Source organism: Rattus norvegicus, chromosome 5 (genome assembly GCF_036323735.1).
Source record: "Rattus norvegicus strain BN/NHsdMcwi chromosome 5, GRCr8, whole genome shotgun sequence".
NCBI classification, from domain to species: domain Eukaryota; kingdom Metazoa; phylum Chordata; class Mammalia; order Rodentia; family Muridae; genus Rattus; species Rattus norvegicus.
This window is the reverse complement of record NC_086023.1, coordinates 76,386,724-76,402,651: the sequence shown is the minus strand read 5'-3', so window position 1 is coordinate 76,402,651 and position 15,928 is coordinate 76,386,724. Positions and strand designations below refer to the sequence as shown.

General features: G+C 42.5%; 1 protein-coding gene and 1 non-coding gene across 7 annotated transcripts in view; both read left to right on the top strand.

Annotated features, from left to right (window-relative positions):
* Tmem245 (transmembrane protein 245) overlaps nt 1–15,928 on the top strand; it is a 76,952-nt gene that overhangs the window by 40,457 nt on the left and 20,567 nt on the right. For 4 of the 6 annotated variants that reach the window (XM_008763737.3, XM_216388.10, XM_006238188.4 and 1 more), the window contains 5 exons: nt 1,549–1,647; nt 3,457–3,588; nt 4,563–4,598; nt 8,054–8,176; nt 8,312–8,457. In XM_008763737.3, coding sequence (XP_008761959.1) covers nt 1,549–1,647; nt 3,457–3,588; nt 4,563–4,598; nt 8,054–8,176; nt 8,312–8,457 — 536 coding nt within the window. 6 annotated transcript variants of the gene reach the window in all.
* On the top strand, nt 11,298–11,367 carry Mir32 (microRNA 32). The gene has a single exon (NR_031846.1). It is a non-coding gene; the product is annotated as a microRNA 32 (primary transcript).

Sequence of the window (15,928 nt, the reverse complement as noted above, 5' to 3'; positions counted from 1 at the left end):
TTGCAGCAGATATGGAAGAGATATCTAAGGCCAACATGAGGTGGGCAAAGTACCTAAATGCATATTGTAAACCAGTTTGGAGAATTAGCATTTCATCACTAAAGGAATGAAGGACAAATAATGGTCCCTAACTAAAATTCATAATGCCTTGGGGAAAGTGGTGTCCAGTAGTACTCAGATGTGTCACACAACTCCCTAGGGTGTTGGCGGTGCACAGCAGCCCGGCTGGTCTTCACTTCTTCACTTTACACTGGGTATGCGAAGCGTAAACTATGTGACGATGCCGATTGCCTTAAAAATAGGGCCTGTTTCCATATCCTCCTGTGAGTGTGACCAAGTACAGTGAATTTAATAGATGAACATGACACCGTTGAATGCAAGATGGTGACAAACACTAGAGATGAAATGCTATGATTCAAAGAATACAGATTTTACATTTCATCTTTGTAAGTGGATAGGAAGTTACAGAAGAGATGGGAAAAATGGAAACAGTTATTTTAAGGAAATGGAACTACAAACCAATGCTTGTCTTTAAAATTGTTTTGTGGGACTAGAGAGATGGTTTAGTTTGTAAAGTATTTGCCAGGCAAACCTGAAGACCTGAGTTGATCCCTAGCACCTATGTAAATGAAGCCCGACCCACACCTTTAATCCCAGTGCAGGCAGAAGCAGCTGGTCTCTGAGTTGGAGGGCAGCCTAGATTAAAACGAGAAAGATCTTGTCTCAAAATAAATGAACAAAAGGAAAAGCCAGTGCGGTCGCGTTGCAATCCCAGTGCTGAGAGATAGGGGCAGGAGCATTCCTGGGCTGCTGAAGCCAGTCCAGCTGAATCTGGTGAGCTAGTGCCAGGTTAACTGAAACTCCTGTCTCAAAAAGTGAAGTGGAGAGTTACTGGGGGCACCTGTTGTCGCCATTGAGTTACTCATTTGCGAATATATGAGTTTGTCTTCCTGCACACTTAAAATCAAAAATCAAAATTCTCTTAAATCCTTTTTTTTTTGCTTGTGCTAGGGACTGAGCCAAGGTCCTGCACATGCTAGGCAAGTGATCTCCCACTGAGCTCCTTCCTCTGATCTTTAGAAATGTCTCTAATAAGGAAATAAGGTTGAGATAATACAGTGAGTGTAAGTTGCACTGGTCTGTGTCAGATTCCCAGAGTCTGTCCTGCCAGTCCTGGCCTGTTTCAGCAGACTCAGGAAGAGATTTGTGCTCGTTTGTAAGGTCCTAAATTTTACTCAAGCAGCCCTTACTACTAGGGGTAATGCAAGACTTAAACACAGGAGATGAGCTCTAGGCTTTCAGGGACAGGGTTTTCCACTGGGCAGGTAAGATCAAGGAGGTCACTAAGTGTGTTTGTGTTTGTATTGTTCTTTGGTACCGAGACCTAGGAAGAGAAGCAGTGGGAGGGAGGATGAGAGAGAAGATGGAGGAATTGACCGGAACATGGAGGCATAAAAAACAAACCACAAAACAAAGACCCAGCATGTATTGATCATACTAAATCATTTAAAATATTAATCAGATTGTACCTGTATTTTTTTTTTCTAGCTTCACAAAATTCTAGGAGATAAGGTGAACAATACAGCTGTGATTGAGAAGCAAGTTCTAGAGCTGTGGGACAGACTGTATCACTCTTGGTTTGTTAAGGTAAGTTCTCAGGTTGGTTTCCATAGTAATAGGAATGCCATTTTGCTCTAGGACTTTACTAACTTTGGAGTTTCACTTCACTTTCCAGTAGCAAGAACTTAAGCCTTTGGTCGGTGTCGGCTTCATTGGTGGTTAGTCTCTCTGGCAAAACCTGTTCGTCTCCGAGGCATCAGTATTCCATCCTTTGCTCATAATGTATCGTCTTCTTCTGCAGTAACTCTGGGCAATACAGATGGACAAGCCACATCTGTTTATTTATGGTGATGGGAATTGAACCTGGCATCTTATGTGTTAGTAAGCACAAAGTCTATCACTGATCTGTTACACTCCAAGCTTCTACAAGCCACATATGTGGTATTTTTCTAGTAACTGCATTAAATAACTAAACACAGATAAGAATATTAAATAACCAAAAATGGATGAGATTAGTTTTAATAATATTTTATTTAATTCAGTATTCCTGCTGTCATTTCAGGATATACCTTATAAAAACAAAATCAGTATGTAACTAAGTCTTGGAACTCTATGGTTGAGTGTGTTTTACACCAGCAGCACAGCTCAGATTCGTGTGAGCCATATTTTAAGTGTTCAGTGGCCACTTGTGTTTAGTGGCTATTGTTTGGAACTGGTGAATTCTAGACATTGAAAACCCTTCCCTCTGAGGAGACAGAAATAGATCTAAACTTCAGAGACTTTCATTTTCAGTGTTGCTTATGCTATAAGTATGGCCTCCACTATGTATAAACAGTGTCTGGAAAACAGTGGATTCTGCTAAGCTGGTTCTGTACGCCGTGTCTGGTGAGCTGCTGAGAGCCATGTTGTATGAACAGTGGTGGCAGAGCTGCTGATGCCCCAGGGTTAACTTGAGAGGAAGAACATGCCAGGGAGGGTGGCCGAGTTTGAGTGTCCTGCTTAGTGACGTGTTCTGCACGTGTGGTCTTTCCCTGCGAGGATGAGTTGAGGGGATAATACTGACTTTGGTGGAGAAGACGTGCGTGTTAAAGCCAGCATTGGTATGTGAGCTAGAGTACTTCACTCCACCTGAGGAGCTGAGCAGTTAGAAAGGTTTCATTAGTTTTTTCTGCTCACTCTGGGTCTTCTTAACATGTTATAGCTTTTCTTGTCACATACGCTGTTTGAGCCCCATGTTTTTGTTGGCATGCCAGAGTCTCGAGGACAGATCTGTACATGGGAAAGTGCGGTGTTCTCTGTACCTCCTTGTAGCAGACTGTAGAGCGCCCGTGCTCAGGTGGAAGAAAGGAAGGGCACACAAAATGTTAACTTGCCTCTGAATTTGAACCTCATTTTTTCTGTTCATTTCCCTTTCAAATTTACTGTTTTCCTGCCCATGTAAATTTTTTCTAGACAGACAGGCAAATTAGATACCACATTCCTTCTTGGTTTTTTGTCTAGTCTCTTCTCTTTGCTCTTACGTTGTTACATTGTATAGATAATTAAGAAAGGAGAAAGAGGCATAGGTAGGAAACCAAGAAAAGGTAGAGGTACTGAAGGAGGTGAAGGTTTACATGCATGCTCTGGGTGCTGTGCACACAGGTATTATGAGTTCCTAACTGTTTAGGAGGGAAGCAGTTGTGTCACCCTAGACACACACAGTCCCTGGAGTGTGAATGCAGACATACCAGGCTACCAGCCTTTAGGTGGAACTCTTCCTTTGTGTCCTAAATTTGCAAGGATTTCCATAGATGAGTACTTACTGAATTATTGTAAGCAGGTGTAAAACAAAAGAGGCATTTACCCTTTAGGTGTGTTAAAACAGGAGTTTTACATGTCACCTGCCTTGTTCCATAGAACGTGACACACTCTGGAAGGCACAAAGGGCACAAGATGCACGTGAGTCGTCAGAACAGCTGGCTGGGAGATATTTTAGACTGGCAAGATATTGCCTCCTTCGTTCATGAGAACATCGAGACTTTTCTGTCGGTAAGATGCAGTGGTTACTGTTGGTTGAACTAAACTTGGAAATGAGAACAGAAGGAGCCCCAGCTTTTCTTTCCTCAGTGTCTTCAGCTACCCTGCTTTTAGTAGTACCATGGGATGTGCAGGCTTTGATTAAACCAGAAAGCTGTCCAGAAGCTGAGCCTTCATGTCTGGCCCCCCTGTTGTTTGCCAGTGCGGACTCCTGAAGCACATGAACAAGCCTGTGGTCTCAGGGTCTTGGATGGGTGCCCGCATCCCTCAGGGTCCAGCAGAGTGCCCTAAGCTGGACATTACGGACAGACCACATTTGCTGGTTTCCACATATCATCCCTTGATACGTGGAATAGGGGTGGACTTACACTAGAGGGACAAGTGTAAAGGCTAGGACCACTGGCTTTCTACCGACTCCATCTGCCTTGCATCCTTACCCCACTGTTGAACCTTCATCACCACCTTCGTTTCCCAGAGCCACTTTGTCAGGTGTCTTGGCATGTGACTTCACAGAGAAGATTTTTCTTTTTTTTTTTTTTTTTTTAATTTCTTTTTTTCGGAGCTGGGGACCGAACCCAGGGCCTTTCGCTTCCTAGGCGAGCGCTCTACCACTGAGCCAAATCCCCAACCCCTAAATTATAAATACAGGAGTTGATACTTTTTTTTTTTTTTTTTTTTTTCTGGAGCTGGGGACCGAACCCAGGGCCTTGCGCTTCCTAGGCAAGCGCTCTACCACTGAGCTAAATCCCCAACCCCGATTTTTCTTATGAATAAACATGCGACTCTCATCGAGTTAAAATGAGTAGAGACTCACAGTAGTAAGGCTTAAGGAATTGTAGCTGAGCGGAGTGATCCAGGAACATACTTGAAAGCCGCCCATGTGAGGCTCGGGACTGGCTGTCTGCTGCTGGACGGCCTTCTCGGGTGTTTCCTTCTGGGTTGCCAAAGTGATGTTTATCATGCTCTTTCTTGTTTTGCCATTTTAGATATTATCTTTTGGCTTCCAAATATGGAAGATGAAGGTAAAGACGTGACTTTCTTCCAAGCCTTCAGTGCTCTCTGACACTCTCTTGGGTTTCTCACCTCTCCCTCAGCCACTGCCCTGCACTCACGTGCTTCCTTTCCTCTCAGCTGAGGTGCTGCCACAATCTGAGATGAAATCTTAAAAGTGATGTCTTTTCATTTTTTATGTTCTGATTAACAGCTTACTAATTAATGGGGACTCACTATGTCTCCCAGCTGTCTGTGAACTTGAGGCTTCGAGCAATCCTCCTGCCTTAGTCTCCCAAGTACTCCATATTACAGGCACTCGACAGTGTGCCCAACTGTCTGTTTTGATAATCCCTTCCCTCTGCTTTTATTAGCCAAAAGTTCTCAAGGATTTTAACATGTATGTTTATCTAGGCACTAAAAAATTTTTATAACATGAACATACTTAAATGTGTTAAAAATACTATTTTCGGGGTCTGAGGAAATGGCTTAGTTGAAAAAGTCTTTGCGTATAATCACGAGGACCTAAATTCAAACTCTCAACACCTATGTAAAAGTCAGAGGTGGTAGCATATACCTGTAACCTCAGTGCTGAGTGGGGGTGGGGTGGGATGCAGAGACTGACAGCTCATCTGGCTGTGCTGGACAACAGTCTGTCTGATGGATGTGCTCCAGGTGGAGTAAGAGGCCTTGTCTTTAAAAATGACAGAGTGAATGAGGAAGACACCTCATGTCAGCCTCTGGCCTCCATTCTCCTGCATCCACAGGCACAAGTGTTCCACACATAAATACCTAGTTTATATCGTGCTAGATGTTTTATAAATGTTTTCTAATTTAACTCTCCTCAAGTTCTGTAGAGAAGCAATAAAATTGCTCTTGTTGTAGTTATAAACTCAATGTATTAAAGCAATTAACACTTACTTAGTTTCCTTGTTTGTTTGAGGAACCGCATGCATTATCTTCTAGAACGTGTTTTCCTCAGGACAGCTCTGGATCTCTTTGTTTCACACTTTTCTTTGTTTCTTTCCTTTGCTTTATTTGTCTCTTATGCTTACTTTTTGAGGCCTGGGTTTTTTTTGTAGCCCTGGCTAGCCTCAATTTCACGGAGATGTACCTGCCTATTGTTCCACACATCTCAGCTCTCCCCAGGGTTCTTCAGAAGACATGGAGGTTTCCCTAGATTCCTCAGATTCCTCCTAGGTCAATGTTTTCACCCTTATTTGCTACTTGAATAGATTTTACCTTTTCCAAGATTGATGTTCAGTCTTTCTAAATGAATGTAATTTTAAAGATTTATTTTTATTGTACTTAGAGTTTTCTCTGCATGCATGTATGCAGTGCCTGTGGTGGCCAGAAGAGGGCATCAGATCCTTTGGAGCTGTAGTTATAGGTGCTTGTGAGCCACTTGTGGATGCTGTGAATGGAATCTGGGTCCTGTGTAAGAACACCCAGTGCTCTTAACTGTTGAGCTGTGTCTCCATGTTCTCTGACTAGATTTTAAGATCTTTATTACTACTTTAGAATACAGCCTGGTGTTAGATTGCCAACTAAACTAATACAAAGAGGTACATTAAAAGCTTCACTTCACTATTTCTGAACTTAAAGAGCAGCGGCAGAGCTGCAGTAGCATACTGAGACGTCTTGTGCAGTCCCCTTTTTATAAGGCTAGAGCAGGAAAGTGAACCAGAAAGGATCAGAGCTTGTAGCCAGTGCCTCTAGGCTCCTAGGCTGATGGGGACGTACCTCCGTCTTTAGAGGAGACAGGTGTATTCCTTTGACCCCTGCATCCATGCACTATTGTGTTTTTGTGCTTCTTGGGTTCCATAAATTGAGGCTCAGAAGTACCCGAGAGGACAAGTGGATGAGCAAGGGTGAGTGGATGGTAGTGGACTCGGAAGGGAAGCAGCAAAGCAGGAGGATGCCGAGGCCCCTTGTTCACTCTAACCGCCATCTGTGGCCAAGTCGCTTAACCGTGTGAGTCTCTCTGGGCTTACATTTCATGGCCAGGGACTCTGTTCTAGGCATCTTTTGGTTATGTTGCCACTGTTGATTAAACTGATGCCAGCCCTAACTCATGTTTTAGCCTAGTTTGCCATTTTTGAGTTGGGATGCATTTTTACCTCTACAAATCTGTTTTTAAGTTTTCTTGCTGATCCTGCCTTTGCTGATGCCCTCCTTTCTAAGCCTGGTGATTAAACTAAAACTCGACTTTGATGATTGAGTTAACATTCCAGAATTGTCCTCTCTGTTGTCTCTAGTTGATTTCTTCAGATAAAAAGGGTTACTTGGTGGTTGTTGGAGCCTCCCGGCCTACAATTGCTGTATTATGGTGGTTTATTAAGAGTTTCAGGAGGGTGTTTTCTATTTGTGTGACTCAGAAACTATGTAAATTTTTTTATTATAAATTCCAGAGTGACTGAGGCCCCAAAAGTATGCTTGCCAAATTACAAATACAGGCATTGTCTCTAGAATCAGTGGCTTTGTTCATTCATTCTTTATCCCACAAGGTCAAACAGTTAATCGTGCATATTTTTGTAGGCATAGTGAAGCATTTTCAAGATTTTTTTGTAAGGAGTTTTTGTAAATGAAGCCCGCCTGTTGAATTCTCTTTTGAAGACTGAGCTGAGGCTTGCAAGACATTCTGAAGGCAATAGAATGTCCCTTATAAATGGTGCATTTGAGGTGGGAAAGGAATGGCCAGCCCTTGCATAGACTGCATGTCATAATGTGAGCATGTGACTGGACCAGAGCTGCTGTCTTAAGAAAGGCACCAAAGAGAACTGCCGATGTCAGGGTTCTGGTCCTAGCAGCAGCAGCCTTGTATGACTGAGCTCATCTGTCTGTAAAGCTATCCACATCACTTCCTTCACAGCACTGCTTATGGGAACATTCAATAGCTGGGGCAGAACACATCCTCCTGATCCTTTTGCTTTGTGTTTTCATTAGGAGGAAGCGCTCATATGCTCACATAATCTTCTGAAGACATACATGTATATTCTGTTTTTATAGTTAAAATTCATAGAATATATAATAACTCTGTGTTTTAAAAATAGCACAATAGAAGCTGGGCGTGGTTGTGCACACCTTTAACCCCAGCATGTGGGAAGCAGAAGCAGAGGCAGAAGCAGGTAGATTGCTGTAAGTTCAAGGCCAGCCTGGTCTATAAAGGGAGTCCCAAGGTAGCCAGGACTGCTACACAGAGAAACTGTTTTGAGAAACCAAACTAACCAAATAAAACTAGCATAATAGATTGAAATAGAATGAAATGTTTGGTAGTTGCTGTACTATTTTAAGTGTTATTTGGAGTAAATTCATTATAACTACTTAGTCATTTTCTTTACTATTGAACATAAATGTTTGTGGATGTTTTTTCTGTCTTTAAAGTTTTTACCTTTTCCATGACTAGTAAGACAGTGCACTGAAAGCCGTGGCAGTAGCTGTCCCCTATATGAGGATTAGTGTTGACCCTGCTCTCCCTCTCCATCAGATCCTGGAGTCTCTGTGGATTGTTATGAGCCGGAACGTGAGCCTGCTGTTTACCACAGTCACCACCCTGCTGACCATCCTCTTCTACAGTGGCACTGCTCTTCTCAACTTCGTGCTTTCTCTGGTATGTGTGTTTAGAGACCACACATTGTGTTTCACATTGTATATTACAGCATTTTCTGGGCTCTGCTTTTGCGCATGTATATCTTCTATAGGTTTATAAAAGTGATTTTCAGGAGATCTGTCCTTTGTTTTGCAGATAATTTTCCTGACCACACTGTTTTATCTGTTAAGTTCCAGTGATGAGTACTACAAGCCAGTGAAGTGGGTGATAAGCCTGACACCACTCTCTCAGCCAGGCCCTTCTTCTAACATTATCGGCCAGTCTGTGGAAGAGGCCATCAGGTAGGGACAAGGGTTATGCTGCTCTTACTACCTTCCAGTGGCATCCAGTTACCTTCCTTGTAGTTCATAGACACATTCAGTGCTGCACTAGTGAAGGATGTCGGTGTTTTCAAGACCTTTATCTTTTTTTTTTTTTTTCTTCTTTTTTTTCGGAGCTGGGGACCGAACCCAGGGCCTTGCGTTTACTAGGCAAGCGCTCTACCGCTGAGCTAAATCCCCAACCCCTAAGACCTTTATCTTTAAGAGGTCCTAGAAGCAGAGCACATGCTTTGAGGAAAGCTTGCCAGGAGTTTGCCACTCCACTCCATGCTGCAGCTGTGCTCTACACAGACATGATCTGTGCCTACAGATTGGCCTTCAGTCAGCTGTCCACCACCGTGGCGTTTGCTCAGGAGAGCTTCCCCTTTCACAAAACTGTCTTTACCTCCTCAGGGCCCTTCTCTGCTTTCAGGAGCTCCAGCCTGGATCTGGGCTGGGAGTAGATGACCTTCCTGTTTCTTCTCTCCTGTTGTGTTCAAGCTGTCCTCTGCAGGGATAAGATATTGGAAAATACAGTGGAAATACTGTGTTATTGGAAATACAATGTTTAGTTATCTCCAAGTCTGTTCATTGTTATCTGGTCAGAATTTTCCATGAAGCAATCTCTTGAGCTGGTGTATCGCAGGCTTAGTTTCTGACTGAGATTCTTCTACTTTTACATCTCTTGAGCATCTTGGCCCTTCTCTTTTCTTCTTTCTGGAAGGGTTTGCCATTTGCAGCCTAGGCCCTTTAGCGCCTTCTTGTCCTATGTCTCATTGCCTAGTAAGAGGATGCTGTAGTCTTATTTTTATGGATACCTGACTATTCAAAGTAAATAGTTGTGGCACCCGTTAGACTCTTTCTACTAGGAGTAGACCAACAGTCGTGAAGACTGCTGTATATTGAGAAAATGTTCAGTGACGTCAAGTGGTTAGCCGAGTGGTCTTAAACTCAGTTACATAGTGCAGTCTTCGGTATCAGTGGTATCATTGTTTGGAACTAGGCATCCACAGACACCTTGAACTGACCTGACAGTTGTTCCTGAGTTCTCCTAGCTACCTTTCACTGTATTTATGTAACAGCTAAGGAGATGACCACTTTGATCTTTGGAACCCCCTGTTACATTTCAGATATGTACGTGTTCTGAGAGAGAGAGAGAGAGAGAGAGAGAGAGAGAATGAGAATGAATGTGTGTGTATGTATATATGTTATATATTAATATATACATATATAGAATATACATATAGAATAAATACATATAATATAGATAGAACATATATATACATTATATACATACATACATATATACATACATATATACATACATCCATACATAATGCTTGGATATGCTGTTAGCTTTTCTCCTCACTCCTGCTCAGGAAGCTTGGAGAAAGTCTTTATCAATAATTTCCCTCTTCGATTGAATTGGTGTCATTTGGCATTTGAAAAATTGTTCTGAGTATGTTTGTGGAGCCATCATATAAAGATTCCAGGTTGGGAGTGTATTATCTAACACAGCAACTTTCAAAGTGATCGTTGTTGAGAAATCGTTTTAACATCCCTTCCATTCTTACTGGATAAATAAAACTATGAAAATTGCATCAATAGTTATCTTTTGTTCATCTGCTTTTAAAAACATCTTTTGTAATTACTGTTCCCCTAAAAAGAAATGCAAAACAAAACAAAACAGATAAAACCCCTCTCTTCCCAACAGCATAAAAATAACCTTTGAGAGGCTGGCAGCAATCCTCCTGTCAGTTTGGCTGAGGCCACGCTGTACTGGACGACAGGTGCATTGCCTGGGAAGAGCCTTTAAAGGGCAGCGGTGCTCCAGCTTTCCACCATAACCCCTTCCTTTCTCATAGAAGCTTCACCTGTGATTACAGTTCTGGAATGTTCCACCGTGCTTCCTAGACAGAGCAACTGTCTGACTGATATTGAGGTGCTTTTGTACAAGATACTTCTGTACCTTCCCTCCCTCCCTCAATATCCATCCATCCATCCATCCATCCATCCATCCATCCATCCATCCATCCCCAACCCTCCCAGAGACTGAATCTTGCTTTGTCACCCAGGCTGACTTTGGACTGGCTATCTCCTGTCTTTGTTTCCTGAATACTGGGATTAAAAATGCTTCATCATCTAATACAGGGGGAAAAGTTTAGTACTGGCACTATAGTCCTGTTGGATCTGAAAGCTAATGGTTGGGTTTGGATGACCATTTTCAACTGTGACAGGCTTGTGCACTCTGCAGCCTTGTGTGCCTTCCTTTATAAGTTTATAATAAAACTAAATCTTTTTGAGTTTGCATGGGCTCCTTTCAGGAGGAAAGTGACAGTGGGCTGTGTCTAAGAGCCTAAGTAAGGATTTTCATTCTGAAGGATTATGTTCAAGGAGGAATATAATTCTTTGTGGGTGAAGATTAACAGAAGAGTAGACAAACTGTTACGGAAACTGCAGTTTTATAAATAAGTCATATTCATCAGTATATGGTCAAGTGGAAAACCATTAAATGAATTTCCTACAATACTCTAATGAGTTACAAGTGAGAGTGGGAGTCAGCTGCACGGCAGTGCAGAAGTGTGTGCTCCTGAACATTGCCTCTGAGCTGCGAGCTTCCCTTGTCTTCACCATGGCCTTGAAACCTAAGTCCGTGTTCCTCTAAATGGAGTACATTTGTCTGAGTTTTCATTTCATCTCAGGATTGTGAGTTAGTGGCATGCATCCTGGATCCCCAGCCATTGTCCTCCCTAGCCGCATGCTGCCTCCTGAATGCACACATCACACCCTCTCCCCGAGGCTCCCATCCCGCTTGCTCTGGTGGGGATATTGCACATTACTAAGTTGCATGTTGTCACGGCCTCAATGCAATTTAGTGTGTGTGATATTCTCACATGAGTGCATGCACACAGTCTGGCTCTTGCTTGCTGGGATACAGCTTTTCCGTGCTGGAGGGTAGAACTGGTGCCGAGCTACATGTGAGAGTGTTCTGTAAGATTTGATTCAGAGAATGGTCATGTTCTACCTCCCCCAATTCTGAAGAAAATAAAAGTGTTTTATTTTTAAAAGTTGCTTCTTAACTAATGCTTCAATTTCAAATTTGAGTGAATTATTGACTGAACAAAATTCTTAGAAATTTAAAGGTGTAAGTATTACTTGTCTAAAGTAAAATGTGCAATAATGAACATAAAGATCTCTATCTATGTCTTTTTGAGACAGGGTTTCTCTGTGTAGCCCTGGCTGTCCTTGAACTCCCTTTGTAGAACAGGCTGTTAATGCTATTAATATAAATTTAAGTAATAATATAGTAGCTGAATTTCTTTATCTTAGCTAGCTCCTAATAATAACACAGAGACACCGAGACTTATTTTTAAGCTTCACCTCAATCTCTGGGCAATCTGTCTTACTACTCCCTTCCTCTAAGCTAATCTGGCTACCCTAGCCAAGAATTTCAATAATACTTGTAATTGACCTTCTCATGTTTTTGCTGGACTCTAAACAACTCTCTTCCTTCTCCAAACATACCCCACACTCCCACGTGCACACACACACAGGTGTGTGTGTGTGTGTGTGTGTGTGTGTCTTTCTCTCCCCCCACCCCCACCTCTCTCTCCCTCCCTGGGTAGTAGAATTTCTGCCCTATTCTGTCTTATGCCCGGGATTGGGTAATCAACATTTATTTACAAGGAGGAGAATACAGTAGATTTTTGACCCGAGCATTACTATGCTGTGTCTATATTGCTCAGGATTTGAGGGCAGAGAAAACACCATTTGAATAACACAAGGTGTGGTTTGAATATGCTTGGCTCAGGCAAAGCCTCTATTTGGAGGTATAGTCTTGTTGTAGTAGGTGTGGCCTTGTTGGAGGTGGGCTTTGAGACCCTCCTAGACACATGAGAGACTGTCTTCCGTTTGCTTTTGGAATAAGATGTAAAACTCCTCCAGTGCCTTGCCTGCCTTGACACTGCCATGCTTCCCACCATGATGATGATGGACTGAACCCCTGAACCTGTAAGCCAGCCCCAATTAAATGTTTTGCTTTGTAAGAGTTGCTTTGGTCATGGTGTCTCTTCACAGCAATGGAAACCCTAAGATACAAGGATAATCTTTACATAATACATAAAAACGTGCCTATACCAGGCTGACCTTGAACTCACAGACTCATCTGCTCTGCTTCCCAAGTGCTGGGATTAAAGGCGTGTGCCGCCACCGTCCAGCATAAGGTTTGTTTGTTTGGTTTTTTTTTTTCTTCTACATGTTTGTGAACTAGATGTAGTGGCACATGGCCTATAATGTTAGCATTTGGGAGGCTGAGGCAGGAGGATTGCTATAAATTCTAGGCTAGGTTGAACTACACAGAGAATTTAAGGTTGGTTTGATCTATCTATTAAGACCCCAGAAAAGTCACATAGGAAAAAATAGGTGATGGGGTATTGTTTTTATTTGTTTTGAGATGTCCTAGTATTGTAGTAAAAAGAATTTCTTACGCATACTTTGGAAAATTATCTGGAGTAAATAATGCCTTTTAACTGAGTGATTGGAGGTTAGTGTAATATACTTGAATGTTTATTTTATTATGTTTAAAGGGAAATAGCCTTAAAATCGCCTAAAAGTAGCCTAAAAATAGTCTTATATGTGGTTTTTCATCGTGATACTTTTGCTACATGATGTTCTTATTGAACTTAAGTTTTTGGAACAGATGTTTACTATTATATGTAGTTGAAGCCCTTTAAATTTCTAAGCTTCTATCACTCATGACCAGTAAACATTGTTAAGGACACAATGTATATTAATAAGTATTAGTGATCTAATAGTTGAGAGTGAAAGAACGTCACTTCTGCCAGAGTGTGGTACAAGGTATCCCTCAGGTGGTACCCAGAGTTGGCTGCTCCTGTCTGAGTGGCAGCTGTCCCCGTGTAAGCTCTACTTCCTGTACTGCTCAGCAGCGTCTCGGTACGAATGCATAGCCATGACCTTGCCTCTTTCACTAGAAACCTGTTGTTGCCAGATTTCTGTGCATTGACTGTGCAGCTGAGGCCGGTGAGCAGGAGGGAGTACAGGAGATGTGATGTAAAAGGCGTTAAGTGTATGAGTGACACTAGAAGGTACTGGGCATTTGCTTCCAAACAAGTCCTAGAGTAGATACTGCAATACAGCAAGGCATAGAATGTTTCTGATTTCCCTCCTACTGAGAAAGTATATGTTTATCATGTAATTTATTAAGTATGCAATAGCATTGTCTCAAATATAATTGTATATATTCACATTTTAAAATATTTTACTTGAATATATTAATAAACATCTGCGTTGTTGGAAAAAGGAGTCTGATAGACTGCTTACATTCAGGGTTGATTCAAACCTTCAGTTTGCTGAAACCAGAGTTTCTGCTGCACAGTATATGGAGTTGAAGGAACAGTGGTGCACTTGTGATGAAGGGAGCTGGCCCCGTCCCTAGTCTGAATGTTACACACTATCTGCTCTCGGTCCCTCTCCTTTGTCTCCTGGGGAAAGGAGAGTCTGGTACTCATCCTCTTTGGTCTTTAGAGAGGAAGGGTAGAAGTAATGTACAGAAATGTGAGGTAGGTGGGGTTTGGTTTTGGATAATTCATTTTGTGTTTCTTTTCTTCCTTAGACTTAATGCTTCCTACCCGTCTGTGGCTTGTGGTGCTCTGTCGTCCAAGTGCACAGCCTTTCTGAGCTGTAACTTGTTCTTCTCTACAACTTGCTTCTGGTTTCTTTTCATCCAAAGCAAGTTGAAGAGTCCCAGTTGATCAGGAATGGGAGAGGGCTCACAGCAGAGACATGGTTGTGTGAGCGAGGCATGAAGCACACTCCCTTAGTGCCACTCACTACAGATACTCTTTGGGTTATTAGGGGGCAAGGTGCAGAGGAAAGGCTGGCTGTGCACAGCTTTTGGAACTTTTATTCCACAGTGATGTGTATGTGTGTCCATGGAACATAGCTGCACTATAGCCTGTTTTTGAGGAGAAAGGTAGATAGAGGAGGCTGGGCTGTAGTGTCTGTGTGCGTGTCGGGGGGTGGGGCAGGGTTCTCTGTTAACTCTGTAGTGATTGAAAGTCTGAGGGAGGGGCATGGTCCTTTAGGAAGGGGCACCTCAGTGGCTGGCATCAGTTTTTTCTTCCTTCTGTAAATGAACTATCAGAAGAGAGGAAGATGATCTTCCAGCATTTTCTGAACTTGACTCTTGTCACTTGCTGAGTGCTAGGAAAGCCTAGAGACACGAAGAATTAACTACCATAATGTCTGAAAAATCACCAGGGATAAAAATGATCCTAGAAGGTTGAGCACAAGTAATAGTTCTCTCCTCAAATGGAAGTGGGTCAAGTCTGAAGGGAAACTTGACTATTAGGGTAGTGACTGCAATGCAAACGTTGCTTCCACTTCTACAAGGCGGTGTTTGGTCATGTGAGCAGTGTAGAAGGGATTAGCTGTTAGTACTGTGACATTAGAGTACAGATGCTCCATAGGCGAGGTTAAGAAATGCCACAGTCTGAGTCTAGCGACTTTTGAAAGAGATTGGATGAGGTATAGCATGCTCCTTCCTTGGTAGCAATGCAGGCATGTGCACACTGTTTGGCTATTAATTGTCACTATCGAGAGAATGAAATGGTTTTATGGAAACTTTTGCTCGTGCAATGATAATACTAATTTCTGCTAGACCATTTAACTGTATTGTGCACGGTTGTGTACAGTTCATTATTTAGTGCCAGATAAACTTTTCCTTAACTAGCAGTGCAAATTATTATCAGCAATCTCTGTCAGCCTGTCTGTCTGTCTGTGTTGCCTTTGTGTGCTCTTCACAAGTTCTACATTCCCTTTTGTTTATGGAACGTGCTTTATCATATGGTAACTGTTCAGCTCAGGTCTGTGCATGTTTTCTGGACTGTGGTCTTGGTTGTTGGGTGTTGTAACAGTTTAATTAGATGTGCACTGTGACTACTTTCAAATGCTGGTGGTTGCACAGGGCTTCCTGTGCTAGATAGGTGTCCTGCCCCTGAGCTTCATGTCCAGCTGTCAGTTTCTGAGTTTGGGAGATGACTGAAATAAGTCCAGCATACAGGATCTTGTTCATATAACCTATACGTTACAATTTAAATTATAAATTTGTATTGGCTTTCTGTTAGTAGTATGCTAACGTATCATGAACTCAGTACTTTAAAAGACACCTTTCCTAGCTTGAGAGGTCAGAAGTCCTAACATGAAGCTATGAGCAGGGCTGTGGTCTTTCTGGGTGCTGTTGGGGAGATGCGAGGGCATCCAGGCCTCCTCTTGTCTGGTACACTTTTGAAGGTGCTGCTCCATGTTTGCTGATGCTCATAGCTGGGCCACGAGCAGTGCAGTCCAGGCCGTAGGTCATCATCTTATCCCTTAGTGGGTTGTGTGAATATTCTTGGTAAGTGTGAACAATGTGTACTGTCAATACTCAGGGGCC